Raw genomic sequence first — 14845 nt, forward strand, 5'->3', positions numbered from 1 at the left:
TCAATTAATTTTCAAATGTCAATTTTAAATCTTCGGAAATCTATCCTTCAAAATGAAACTGTCCAGATCTTTTTAATCATCAGTTTGAGCTCATACTACATGTAGATCATGAAGGACCAGAGTCTAAATAACTGTACTGACATGGCCTATTTAAACTTTACTTTAAGGATGTTTTTGTTCATTATCAAACATGACTCAGTGTTTATATTAGGTGGTTTTAGAAGACATGCAGACAGACAAATCGGCACAAAAAAATGCAGAAAGAGAAGGTGGACAAAATACACATGGAGTGTAATGATATGTTACACAAATAAATACAAAAAAAGTTTTGTTTTCATAAATCAGAAATAAATCTCATGGATTTATGTTTATGTAGATAACAAATGAATAAAGTAATCCAGAGGAAATGCAAAAAATAGAAATTTCGTAAAATGAGTGCCAATATTTCCATTCACAATTATACAGAAATATATCACTAAAATAACTTATTGAAACTTCAAAATATACAATAAAATATATTGAGATTACAAACAGTATTCAATCTCAGAGAAATCCATTAAACAATATAAATTTGGAAGCAGAGCAAATACGGACCTCCGAAACATCACAGGGGGGATCAGGTGCTATGGAGGAGTGAGCATCCCTTACTGACCGGTCACACCCGCCGTGTGCTCCTTGTCATGATTGGGAAATAACAGAAAAATCCATCGACAATACAGTGTGTTATTAATGGTCTACTAATTTTTTTTTATAAAAATACGTCAGTAAACATTGACTTAATGATAAATTGTATTTGCTGACAAGGTCATTGTATCGACCATAGAACTTACGAAATGATGACTTTGAACGAGACTGCTGATATTCTTGCTTCATCAACTTGCTGTCAATAATTATCTCGTTTTAGAAATTGTTCATACGTAGAGCATGCTCATGCGTATCGAATAAACTGAGGTATATATACTCCGTAATGAAGGTGATAAAGGTATATTGCTGCATAAGTAAAGGAAGTTGACGATAGAAAAGTTAAAGTTATCACGTTTATCATATAGCTTGGTTGTTAGATTACAATTAACGTCTTTTTCAAGTAAAATATCCAAGTATTAAACAGATGTGTTAGACTCTGTGGTATCTTTTATCTCAAGCTCACCAATATATATCTTATCGACGTAGGAATGGAAATTACCATTGTTACCAATTGACAATACGTCGTCGATATACCAGTATCTAAATGCCGAGTTGAAGGAAACAGAATGTGTTTTCTTCTTTTCACTCATAAGATTTTGCACAAATTCTGTTTCATATGAATATAAAAATAGGTCTGCTAATAACGGAGCGCAATTGGTACCCATTTGAATTCCCATTGATTGTTGGAATACCTGGTCTCCAAAATCCACATATTAGATATTGAAAATCAGAAACTCAAGCATCTCTTTGATGTTAATTTCAGAGTACTTGTGTGCAATCAGAATGTGTTTTAACAAAATAATTTTGCAAATGACCAATGACCAGATACGAAAATTTTCGAGTTCCACTTTTATTCAAAAGCAGCTGTCAATGATATCAAAAAGCCTGGACTTTAATTTATTCTGGGGAATGGTAGTGTATAAAGTTGAAAAGTCTTAAGTTTTTAAGCTGTTGATCTTGGTAAAATCTTGTGATTTCAAATTGCCCAAAAGTTCTTTGGAATTTTTGAGTATCCACATCTGATTCACTCCACTTCTTGAATATATTGTTGCACAGTACTCTTGAAGTTTTTCCTTCACTACTGGCAATATCTTAGTGAGGAGTAACGAAAGAGGATTGGTTGAACATTTACTGGAACCCGCAATGTATCTTTATAAGGATTTTTATGAATCCAATATATATATACAGGGGTAGTTCAAACTCATTTTGGCTCTGTTGAATATTAAAAGTATTTAAAACTGATATATGATTTTTAAAAAAATTCTTCCTTAGAAAGGGAAGTATGAGTATAAGTAGGATTACCACTTGAAGAATTCAATCCAAGAATTTTTGCGATTAAACTCAAAAAACTTTGCGTTAAACGCTTTAGTATTTTTTTTTCTACAACAAATTAAAACACAGAGGTACTTTTAGAATTCAGAGGTATTTTTGTAAGCATTTTCAATTACTCAACACCTGATTTTCAGGTTCTGAAGACCAGATGCTTGCTGTCGTTTGTTTAACCATTACTAAATACGGATTTTGCAGTTTAACCGAAAATGATCATAAGTACAAGGCGGGTGTGATAAGTTGACATGGGTTCTTTTACCTTCATGGCACCTGATCTCACCTTGCTCCGATATTCTGAGAGATTCTTGCTTATTCTGCCCCCGATTTGTACTGTTTCTAATGAATTTTGAGCTTGATTCCTCTTTGTCATTTTATTTTTTTCTCATAAAGAAAAAAAGTCTCAAGAGTGTAAAAAATATTCAACTCTTATGCAAATATTCATTCCATGAATACAACAGATTCGAATAAAATAAGCATACTTCATGATGATTAACAAATAAATATGATCACAATAAAATTATATTTCAACAATAGTTCAATGAATAAATCCAAAGGACTATTCACCAAAAAAATTAGAGAGTCTTTTTATGGCATTTTTGACTACTTCCAAAGTCTTATAAACCCTAATGCAAAACCGTGCACAGATTCCAATACAAAACAGAAGTCCCTTGGCATTCATTGCCTGATGTGAGTACGAATTACCCACTAGTGTCCACGACACAAAACTGTCACAGTTATTGTGAAACACTGAGTACTGCCTCTCCCCTAGGCGTCTTTTTGCTCGTTTCACTGCCTCGGATTTTTCTTCCTCTGTCTTGGGGTAAGAGTCAGATGTTATATGATAAACACCGGAACTAAAGTCTAAAGTTTCATCACTGCTCGTAACTTCTACCGATTCCTGAATAATCTCGGCAACTCCTTTTAAAAGAATTATCATAGAAATCCTTTTTGGAGCATAGTGAACAATTGTCAATTTGTTTTCTGTTGCATCTGTCACCAAAAAGTGATGATTGTAGCTATAGTCAAATGTCCACCACAGAATACGAAGAGAGCGAGGTCTGTGAACCCTGATATGGGAAGCTGGCCCTATCTCTCCACTTTGTACCAATTTTCGTATTTCAGATGCATCCTTTAAACGTTTTTCATGGCACTTAATACACTTAGACTTTTCCTCTGTAAATAATGTATGCTTCACAAACGTATAGAGAATTTTGTCCATGATACAACCAGCATAACCAAACAACTTGTCCATCGCTTTAAACGATAAGAACTGATCAAGATGTAAACATGTCTTGTCTTTTATAGTTCTGTTCTTGATCTATTCTTAGAATTAGGTTTCCCCTTTCTCGTGGGAGGCGGAGCTTAAGGATTTTAATTTGATCAATGAAACTTTCTATAATGTACAGCAAGTGAGAGAAAATCAGAAACCTTGACTTCTTAAATATTTTTGAACATTTAATTTTCTGTTAAGACTTAATTGAATAAAAATCGATGAAATAAAACTCTTAAAGAGCACACAGTAATATAGATACATGAAATTTATATATAGATTCATAATTATAATTTTGCTTAAATATTTGTTTTCAAATTAATTTTTTATTTCAATAATTTCTAATTATTAAAATATATTTGAAAGTTTTATTTTTCTACAATTTATAAAACTAGCATTCAATATGTATTTTTCTGTAACAAGTAATGAATTTGTTACTTTCAAAGATTTAGGAAAATAATTTTCCAAATATAACATGTATAACGCGATAAATTAAAGTGTTGAGCCATGTAAATTGATAAAACCACATACATTTAATTTTCAAATATCAATTTAATGCCTTGCAAGAATTAGGGTTTATCTTTTTTCTTGGTTTGACACACACACACAAAGATTCAATTAGCCTCCCTTTCACTTTGCTTCCGACGCCTATGTAAATTGATATAACCACATACAATTAATTGTCATAAAATTAACTCAGCCTTGCAAGATAACTTTATCGATCTATTTCAATTGAAATAAATACAATTTGCTCTATTTTAACGATACATTTGATGTGCATTATTGCATAATATAACGTAGGGTAATAAAACCTAGTATATTTGTTTCGGATATATTTTCCCAGGAATTCCAAAGACAACAATATATAAACATATAAATATATTATTACTAAATCTGACATATTTACAGATCGAGTCTTATCCTAATCCGCGGAGTAATTCGTCACTACGTATATATACAAACCACAGTGGTTTTATCAGGCACTGTGTCAACTAGTATGATTAGTGTGTAGTGGTATGTGATTTTGATGTTAAACACATCGCGCGTTTGTTTGTATAATAAAATTGTCTCATGATACTTGTGTCAATTTAAGTAATTGTATTGTGTGTAAATTTTTATTTTCATTGTAAACTCTAATTTAAAGGGAATTAATTGTATCATTATAGGACACTCATATAGTAAATTGTGATGCAAAACGTGTTGAAGAAAAATAAATCTGAAGAATGATTTAAACTATAAATACTTAAAAAATAATTAGAGGACTTATTCGCGTGTAAGTGATTGATTTCATTTACGTCATTTGACCAAAGACATTGAGTGTTGTATGTGTAAGCTATACACACTCCCCTCAAATTAAGTAATAGCTGTGAAATATTTTGAAAATACCGGTAATGATTTCAAAATCGTGCATGAGGATTTTTTCCCAGGAAACCTTTTTTTTATTATACCACACTTGATCATGTTGATGAAAATATGTATTTTACAAAAAAGAAAAAAAAATTTTACCACTCCAAAATGAGTAATTTTATGCATTACGAGGACATTTTTATGCAAGAAAGAAAATTACAACTCAGCAGAATACACTTTAATGAAAAAATTAAGATCCTGGAGACTCTTTATCAAGCAACACATTTTTTTCACCCCTACATTGAGTCAACTCGATATATTCCAACTTTAAGGAGGCTGGGGGTCAACAAATTAACCTCAAATTAACCACCAGATTTAACTTATTTTTTAGATATGGTATCTTAAGCTGTCAACTATCATTTGGCAAAGAAAAAATTGATGCATTTTAGTTATTAAAATTGATCATTTTTGTATATCTTTATATGGAGCTCTTCTTTTAAAGGAGATATACATAGTCTGAAAATGTCTGCCACCCCCCAGCCTCTTTAAAAACAAAAAAAGATAGCATACAGTTTAAAATATCTGAATACTTTTTAGAGAAAGAAATCGGTGGTAATCTAACAACTAAATAAGTTATAAGTAAGAAAACCTGACATCAGCTTTACTATTTTCATCCTTCAGATTCGATAAGTGAAAGCATTTCTAAAACAAAGCAGGATACTGACAAATAAACTGATGACACAAGACCTTGTAGTACTCTTTATATTCAACATTCGCAAATTCGAATGTCGATTCAATGCCTACAAATACAATTCTTTGTTATGTCGAATGTTGAGTGACGTTTTTTTTTTTTTTTAAATTTTTATACATATTCTTAGGTCATTATTTTCACAATGAATTGTCTTAAGATTTTACTCTTTATCTGAACATGACAATGAGCGGCATTGAACTGTCAACAGAGGATGTTCTCTTCTCCATGACTCCTGATTCCATCTCTTTTTTCCAGTTGTCGTGTTTGCCCTGCTCATAATTTTATTTATTTCATTATTTTCAAGACTTAAATCCTTATTCTGCTTGTACCAAAGGATAAAATTAAGATGCAAAATAAACAACTTGTTTGAGCAACCCCCAGGGCCTCTTTCAGAATTTGTTCAAACAAAAGTAACACGAGTACTAATTATCAGAATTGAATATGACTTTAAAAAACCCGTACTTGCGGGAAGTGAAATTTTTTTTCTGGAGTAAATATACATTATTTCTCCATACTAAATACTAATGTTTACTGATCTGATAAGTTCCATGAATCAGACTGTAAAAAAAAAACAAAAAAAAAACATACGACCAAAACCTATGACATGCTATCATTCGTTAGACACTCCATGCTTGTCCATGCTTCTAGATTTATCACTGAACCTTGAACTACTTGTATTTCTTTGGATCTTGCAGGTCATGGGGGATTCCTTTGCTGTTAATCATAAATAAATATGTATGTTTATATATAGTCTCTGCCTGATAATTAGCAATACCTGCCAAATTGCAATATATATGTACGTATACGGAATATAATAAGAGTCTTAGAAATCAAAGTAATTTTCTAATCGTGGATCAAACAGAAATAGAGATTCCGCAGAATTAAGACCCCGTGGAAAAAAGTACATTTACAATAGTTTATTACCAACCTTTAACTTTTTGAGAAATTGGAAATATATTCTAAAACAATTGATACACTAAAACCTTACTTATATCACAACAAGGTGTTTGAGGGGTAAATGGCTTACTGATATTAAGGTCACTAAAGAGTGATAAAAGTTTGTATAATTACTGATTGTATCAAGTCAAGCCATGCCAAATTATAGACACATTGTGCTGGAATATTTTAAAGACGTATTAATGTTTTCACAAATCAAAAGCAGGATATTGTTTAGAATTTAAACATGCTTTGTCCTTTTCTTTTTTGAAAAGTTTTGTTTTCCTAAAACTTAAAATTAGACAAGATCTCTTTTTATTAAGGACATTAAACAATAATTTGGGAAAAATTAACAAATGAAGTAATGTATTACAGTAATCTGTTCTCGGTCGCTTGAAATAATCTGACATTTCGACCCTCGCATTATGAAGTTTCACAATTGGCATACGAATTCATGTTGATCGATCAAAAGATCTTTAAAAAATGTCAAGAAAATATATACAAATGTATGCAAAAAAACCCAAATCACCATAATCATCTTATAGTCTGTGTTAGTGTTTATCATATAATCGGTTACAATTGGCGCAGTGATAAATCGCGGAGGAAAGTTTAATCCTCGCATGTTTGAATCCCACTGAGGGACCTGGTTTTCGGAAGGGACCTACATCTGTATATGTGAAGACTGATGTGACAATATGGGCAGTCAAAAAAATCCATCGCTGCCCCATGGCCATAACTGCCGAGTCAGGGCTGAATCTGAAAATTTAAGCGCCTGAATATCAATGAAAAAAAAATAGCGAAGGGACGTTAAACAACACAATAAACAAAGTCTATGACTGAAAAAAATTAATAAAAAATAAGATTCACTGTTTGTTGTATCTTTTTTTTCAGTATTGCGGTTTTTTATGATTATCATTTTCTTGACAAAAATAGATGCAAAGAAAATTGAATTCCGTGAGGAATAAATATGTACACGGGTTTTCCGAAGCACGTTGGGCAGGGTTTGTATAGACCCAAGAAGAGCATGCAAACCCTACCAACTGGTACATTTTAAAGAGGATCATGCATTAAAAAGCGCGTAAGAATTGTTATAACTTTCTATTGACGCAAAGATAAATTTAATTTAATTTAATTACATTTCATTTAAAGCTTGAAACGACGATTTAATTTTCCTTAATTTGAAAGCGATCACTAGCCATTGTATTTTATCAAAGGCCTTGAAAATATTTAAATGTTTTACGTCAATCAATTCGTTTCACATATCTGACAATTCACATTTTTACTCATTCTATGCAAATCCCGTCTTGTTACATACGGCCACCAAAGAATGTGTCTTCTTTCTGGTTTAATAATGGTTTGTAATTAGAATCTGGTTTGTGGGATGTGTTTAAATAATGACATGGTGATTCAATTTTAAATTATTTCAACTCTCCCTTGTATCCTGGTACAAGAAAAAAACAGGACCATTTACATGAAAAAGGTAAAAGAAGAAGTGCGAGGAAAACAAAACAATTAAAACGATCAGGTGGTACTTAAAAAATTGGTCATAACATACCAAACTCCTTTTGCTAGGTCGCTTTTGGAAGGTTTATATAGAGGTGTCATTTTCTACAATTTAAGCATTTTATCGTGCAAGTCTCACAGAGATTTTGCACCTTGAAATGCTTTTACAATATCCTTGTGGAAATGACCTCGGTTTTTACTAGAAAAAGTAAGCGATTTTTGCGTAGTATGTTATGAGCATGAATAAAGTATGAATATAACAAAGAGTCTTAAAACTCAGGAGTCCATTGACAAATACAAACCAGAAGCAGAGTAAAGACAAACCTCTAAATGTTACAATAGGGGTCATCTATCAGTAAGCATCAAATCATATTTTTTCTGTTCTTCTATAGGTTGTACAAATTTATAAATGTGAACTGAGCATAAACGCTCTTACATGAAAAATAAAACACTGAAGTAGAGTGTTTTATGGGTTCTTGGTTCTTAACAATTTTATATTTAAACAAAAATCACACATTGACGAAGTCGCACAGTAACTATATATAAGTAAAGAAATACATCGCCGCAACATTACATAAAATTCGTGTTAATAACGCTATCAGTGCTACTTGGTACTTTACACCGGGGATATAAATAATAGAATTAACGTCTTGACGTTCCATCTTTGAACCACTTTTCATATTTTACCACGTATTTGTTCTTGGCACTAAAAGTGGGTCCACAAGGTATATAGCTGCGTATTTATGTACTGAGGGACCGGAATAAATCTCACTATTTTGCACAAAAATTTTCAATAACACTTTATTACTCAAAGGAGTATAGCGTGATATTTTTTTAAACAGGAAAAAATGTTAATATACTGAAAGGAAAAAGAAACGCAGGGTAACATAATATTCGAAATCTTTTGGACCGCTTGACCGACAATTACGAAGATTGGTCAGATGAGAATGTTACTCACTATGTTTTCAACAAATCTCGTACCATTTCATGCACATAAGGTATACATATTCTTTTTCAATATTTACAGACGATATGAATTTATTGCAATTTTGGTACAGTTAACGGAAGTTCCAGGGGTCTAGTTTTTGAATTGCCTAAGTAAGAACAAGGGCAACAAAGGATAACTGAACAGTTTCTCGTGAATTTCCCCCTGTAGAAGGAGTTACTCGTTGTCAGATAGGGTCTCCAATGGTTTCCAACCAACGGTGACTATGACGTTAACGCGAAACAGAGGGACGTAAACATTGGGTTATTCGTCCTGCCACCTGTTTAATCGCCACCTAACTACCACATTAACCGCTATTAATACCGTAGATTATCATAATCATTACATTCACCCCAAAACTGGAAGAAAATAATCGCAAAATTTGAGTTTTTGAGCCGTTTACGTTTGTGTTCCCTCATTGGCGCATGCGCGCGTCGTTTTACTAATTATCCGATGTAGTTACCCATGCTTAATATAGCCAAGGTTCGCAAACTAAACACTAACATGAATTCCATGCACAGGAGAATCAAGACTGTGACAGATGCACGGGGGAGATATTGAAGATTTATGCGAGTTTTCGATTTTCACTTTATGGGGGTATCGTCAAATGAGTTTCAATAACTCATCAATTATAAGACAAAATCAAATGGGATTTTTGTAACATTTTGTTTAAAGATGATTTTAAAAGTAAGATAGAAATACTGAAAAAAAATAAAAGGAATAATAAATTTAATACACCTCAAAATGTTTACCTTGCGTTTCTTTTTTCCTTTCAGTATGTCTCTGTATCTCTTCATTCTCTCAATATCACGAGTAAATGCAATACTGTTGTGAGAAAAAAAATGAATATCATTATGATAACATTTCAAAAGCATGGCATTGATAGACTTTAAAGACTGGATGATTCCTTCAAAAATATTATTCAAGAACAATAAAGATGATTATTATACTTTTGTTAAAATGTTTCCTATAGTTCAGAAGGTAAAATAACTATCTTTTATAGTTCACGCATAGCAAAGCTATACCCCGGGGTATAGTTTTTGCTATACTCATCGGAAAATTATTTGGCAAATTTTGCCGCCAATTTTGATTCCAGCGATAAATCTATTGACTGATGATGTCATAATGACTTCAGTAGCATTATGAAGTCATCAGGATTTCAGATTATTCTTGCAGGATTATCTTACTCCAAACAAATTCAAACCTCAGAAATTTTATCATACATCAGTATAATAAAATGCTTATCAACTGGTTGTGAGTGGGATAGCTCTTTTATCAAACCCTTGACATAGAATATTCCCCGAGGGCTTGCCTGTCGCGGGTTTAATAAAAGATCTATCCCACTAACAACCAGTGGATAAGTGTATAATACAAAAATAAATGCATCCATGCCATTAAAATCGAAAATATCTTATTTCTTTTTTATTAAATACTATAAAAGATTTTAATCTTAAGTAACTTTGTTTGTTAAAAAAAAAACAACTGTATCAAATTTCCTTAACGAGGCCCGATCTAGTTGAAAATTACGAAAACGGAATGATAAAAATTTTTAATTCTTTAAACATGTTGAAATATACTTGTATGTTTTATGCTTCGAAAAATTAGAATGAAATTTTGTTACCTTGCCTTTATTGTAGTGAAATGGGGGCACTGTCAAGATATGGACCATTTTTCGTGTTTTTATACACAATTACATACTAAAACTCTTCAATAAACAAAGAAATTTACAAATTAAAAAAAAAATACATGATGAAATTCTTTGTTTTTCACATATATTATGCAATTTTCATTCTTCTTATAAAAAATGAAAAGAAAATGGGAGGTAGCCTTTATTGCAGTGAAAAGGGGGCATGTCAAAACACAAAATTTGGATTTATTCTATCCAACTACGTATTTTGTAGGTCGCAATGGGTTTACATAACACCAACACACGATTGCAATACTGTATTAGTTTCTAAAAAATAAATAATTCTTATATTATGAAATAATTTTCTCGCCATGCTTTATTTTTCCCTTAACACGCGACATTGTTTTACGTTGAAAAAAAGGGGTAGAGGGAGGAGGAGGGGGTAAAGGCGACAAATTGCGATTTTTACTTATATCATGTAATATATAGAAAAATAAAATATTTCGGGGGTTTAATTTAAATGATTTATAGACTTATTTTATTTTTAAAAAAACTGAAGATAACCCATGCATATTTAAGTCCGCAATAAAAAGAGTGTGTATAAACACTTCAACATGTTCGAAGAGAAAGACTAAAATCGTTTACTTTTAGTTGCAGTGTTTGTTTTTTTTTTAACTCACAAATTGAAATAAAACAGGATAAAATTAATGAATCTGTACCAAAAAATTGATCCCTAAAAAATAACTAGGTTCCAAAGTTGTTTATTAATTCAAATATTAAAAAAAATAATAGAAATGCCAACTCTCAATGCATAGTCTATAAAGCTACCAGGTAAGCAAGATCGGCGAAACATTTTAGCGCAATTTGACGTCATTTTAATTGTGACGTTATTGTGTTCAATTGTGATGGCAGTCAAGGGTATTGTGACGTGCCTGAGTCGACGCTGCGTTAAAACGTATGCGCAGATCAAGTAGATCGGGCCTCGTTAAGTGTCATCTCTGTTTTTTTTTTTTATCAACGTAACGATATTTTTGTCAATGCTATACGGATATAAGATATCTTCACATTTCATGCTGTACCCATGCTCTGTCGCACGGTTCGACCAATTAATATAAGAACCTTTGAATGATTTTAATGCCTTCAAGATCAAAATCAACATTCCAGCTGTTTTTGATCTGTAAAGCTTCTTTTAGAAATGAAGTGTTTTTGGTAGTTTGTAATTCTTGTAAATATTGGCTGTTTATGTAAAAGCGATGGTGCGTCAGTGTATTGAAACACGAAACGCGTCCTCCTCAACTCTTTTGATTATCTATACATAACTTCTTAAAACTTTTCTACTTTGTTAATTAATTAAACTAACGAAAATAAAATAAATCTTTGAACACTTTTGACTTTTAAACTGAAATTGACCATATACATTGTTATAAAATCATCAAGTTCAGCTTTAAGACATGACCACAGTTTAAATGATTCCGTACCGATTTGGCCTAGTAAGGATGTTTTGTTCTATATACCGGGTTAGACGTGAATCAGTGTTTACATTGAGGGTTTTTAGACTTGCAAAAGGATCGGATCGACCAACAATTTAAAATATAGACGGTGAACTACTTTGATATGAGCATAGTTTAAATGAGGACTAGTATAAGTTTTGTCAGGAGGCAAAAGTATATAGTAATATTATAACTAGTAATATTAATTTTTCAATCAATATGAGCTCCTTTAGAATAAATTGTTTAACAGACCTGCATCTTTTCTGATTATCAGTTTTAATCTTATTTGGATGTAGTACTAAAGGAATTAATTGATTGCAAAAATTACAGAACTTCATGTTAAACTTTAAGAGGTTATTCATAAAACTATATACTTGAAGAATGGTCACCAGCTTTAGGTCTGTACTTGATTCGATAACCAGGAGAACAGTCTGCAAAACTTCCAGTCCGAAGATTATACTATATATAAAAGTAAGTTGATGGTACAAGAATATCAATAATCTCGTTAGAAAGTAATATTTTGAAAATTTTAATATCGCTACAATGACCGTGTTAGGTCGTTTGTTGACTGACCATTTTATACAATCCTTTGTATCTTACATATCTCTAAATATAATTGTTCTACCCTACCCTAATGACATTGATTTTGAGTAGGCCCCCTAAATAGAATAATCAGAATTAGAAATTTGATTTGACTTATAAAGTTTTTTTTCTAATCTCTTTTTTTTTGGGGGGGTGGTCTTATAGAGTCTATCTTTTAATATTTTTACCGATTTTGTGCCTTTTGGAGAAATTGGGAATTTTTTTTATTATATGCAAATAATGAACATTAACCAAGCTCAAAGGTCAATTTAACAACATAATAGATAGATTGCATATTCTTATAAGGTAATTGTATCGACCATAGAACTTATTAAATGAACACTGTAAAGGAGACTGGTGATATTCGTGATGCATAAATTTGTTTTTCAATAATCTACCTCGCTTTAGGAATTGCTAATACGTAGAGCATGCTCTTGCGCATCAACTGACGCCTTTTCTAGGAAAGTATTCAAATATGAAGCAGATTTGTCAGACTCTGTATTATCTTTTATTTCAACTTCACTGGTATACATACGTATATTGTATCGACATAAGAATGGAAATAACTATTGTTAATTGACAATGCGTCATCGATATATCTACAAATGTCGAATTGAACTTCTTTTCAAGTATAGGATTTTGAACAATTTTTGTTTCATATCAGTACAAAAATAGGTATGCTAATAACGGAGCAAAATTGTTACACATGGGAATTACAATAGATTGTTGGAAGATCTGGTCTTCAAAAGTCACATAGATATTGTATTTCAGGAACTTAAGCATGGAAGGATATGGAGATAACGAACAGTATTCAATCTCTAAGGCCATAAAACAATAGAAAATAGGAGCAGAGCAAACACTGACCCTCGAAACACGAGAGGTGGGATCAGGTGCCATGGAGGAGTGAGCATCCCCTGCTGACCGGTCACACCCGCCGTGTGCTCCTTGTCATGATCCAAAAATAACGAAAAAATCCGTCGTCAATTCAGTGTAAAAATAATGGACTAACAGTTAGTATGAAAAACGTCAGTCAGCATTTGACTCAATGATAAAGTCTATTTGCTGACAAGGTCATTGCATCGACCATAGAACTTACGAAATGATGACTTTAAGCGAGTGTGCTGATAACTGTTTTGTCAATATTTTACCTTGTTTTAGAAATTGTACATACGTAGAGCATGGTTTTACGGATCGAATCAACTGAGATACATAAACTCCGTATGCATGTGACGAAGGTATATTGCTTTCATAGAGCATGGTTGTTAGATTATCATTAACGCATTTTTCAAGTAAAATATCCAAATATGAAACAGATGTGTCAGACTCTGTGGTATCTTTTATCACAAGCTCACCAGGATGTATCGTATCGACATAAGAATGGAAATTACCATTGTTAATTGAAAAAACGCCGTCTACATATCTAAATGTCGAGTTGAAGGCCACAGCAAGTGTTTTCGTCTTTTCATGCTTAAGATTGTGCACAAATTTTGCTTCATATAAATATAAATACATAACTAGATCTGCTTATAACGGGGTGCAGTGGGTACCCATTGGAATTCCAATAGATCGTTGGAAGACCTGGTGTCCAAAAAAAAAAACATAGATATTGTCAATCAGAAACTCAAGCATCTTTTTGATGTCGACTTTAGAGTACTTGTGTGCACAATCAGAATATGTTTTAACAAAATAATTTAGCAAAAGACAAATGGCAAAGTAAGTAAATTTACGAGTTCCATCTTTATTGAAAAAGCAATCGTCCATTGTACTGTTTGTTATAGAGTATGAAATGTCCACAGCTCAATGCTAAAATAAACCAGTCATGTACGCTTTCATTCCTTAACACTTTGTAGTCAAAATGTTTAAATAAAAACTGGTTAATCGTTATTGCAGTAGTATATGATTATTGAATAACCATCATTCTGATCGTTCAAGTTCCAGATCCGTAACACATATCGTGCGCCTTTGTATTGTTGGACAAGACAAGTGAAAAAAAATTGGACAATTTTCTACCAGAAATGGTTTTCGATCATTATGCATGTAAATTGTACATGCAAGCAAGTGTTCCCAATGCTTTAGTACAATTCAGACCAATTAAGAGAAATTAAGCGATGGCTCTCATAAAAAGTACAAACAATACATATCTGCGTACTGGGCACAGACTCGTTCCATTGAATAAATGTAACATTAAAGTGGAGTTATGTATGGGTCTTTGGTTCTTGACAATTTTACATTTATCCAACGTCACACAGTAACTGCAGTATGTAAGTGCGGAAATATACCGCACAAACATTACGTAAAATACGTGTGAACAACACTTTCAATCAGAACTTATTGGTCATAG

General features: G+C 32.1%; 1 protein-coding gene across 1 annotated transcript; it reads right to left on the reverse strand.

Annotated features, from left to right (window-relative positions):
- Positions 1-2508: 2508 nt before the first annotated feature.
- Positions 2509-3299, reverse strand: LOC134272969 (uncharacterized). Its single transcript, XM_062755137.1, has one exon. It carries the CDS (start codon positions 3263-3265, stop codon positions 2570-2572), a length of 696 nt encoding a protein of 231 aa, XP_062611121.1. The 5' UTR covers positions 3266-3299; the 3' UTR covers positions 2509-2569.
- Between the last annotated feature and the right edge of the window lie 11546 nt (positions 3300-14845).

Source organism: Saccostrea cucullata, unplaced genomic scaffold (assembly GCF_032062105.1).
Source record: "Saccostrea cucullata isolate Sc308-1 unplaced genomic scaffold, CSIRO_AGI_Scuc_v1 ctg930, whole genome shotgun sequence".
Taxonomy (NCBI): domain Eukaryota; kingdom Metazoa; phylum Mollusca; class Bivalvia; order Ostreida; family Ostreidae; genus Saccostrea; species Saccostrea cuccullata.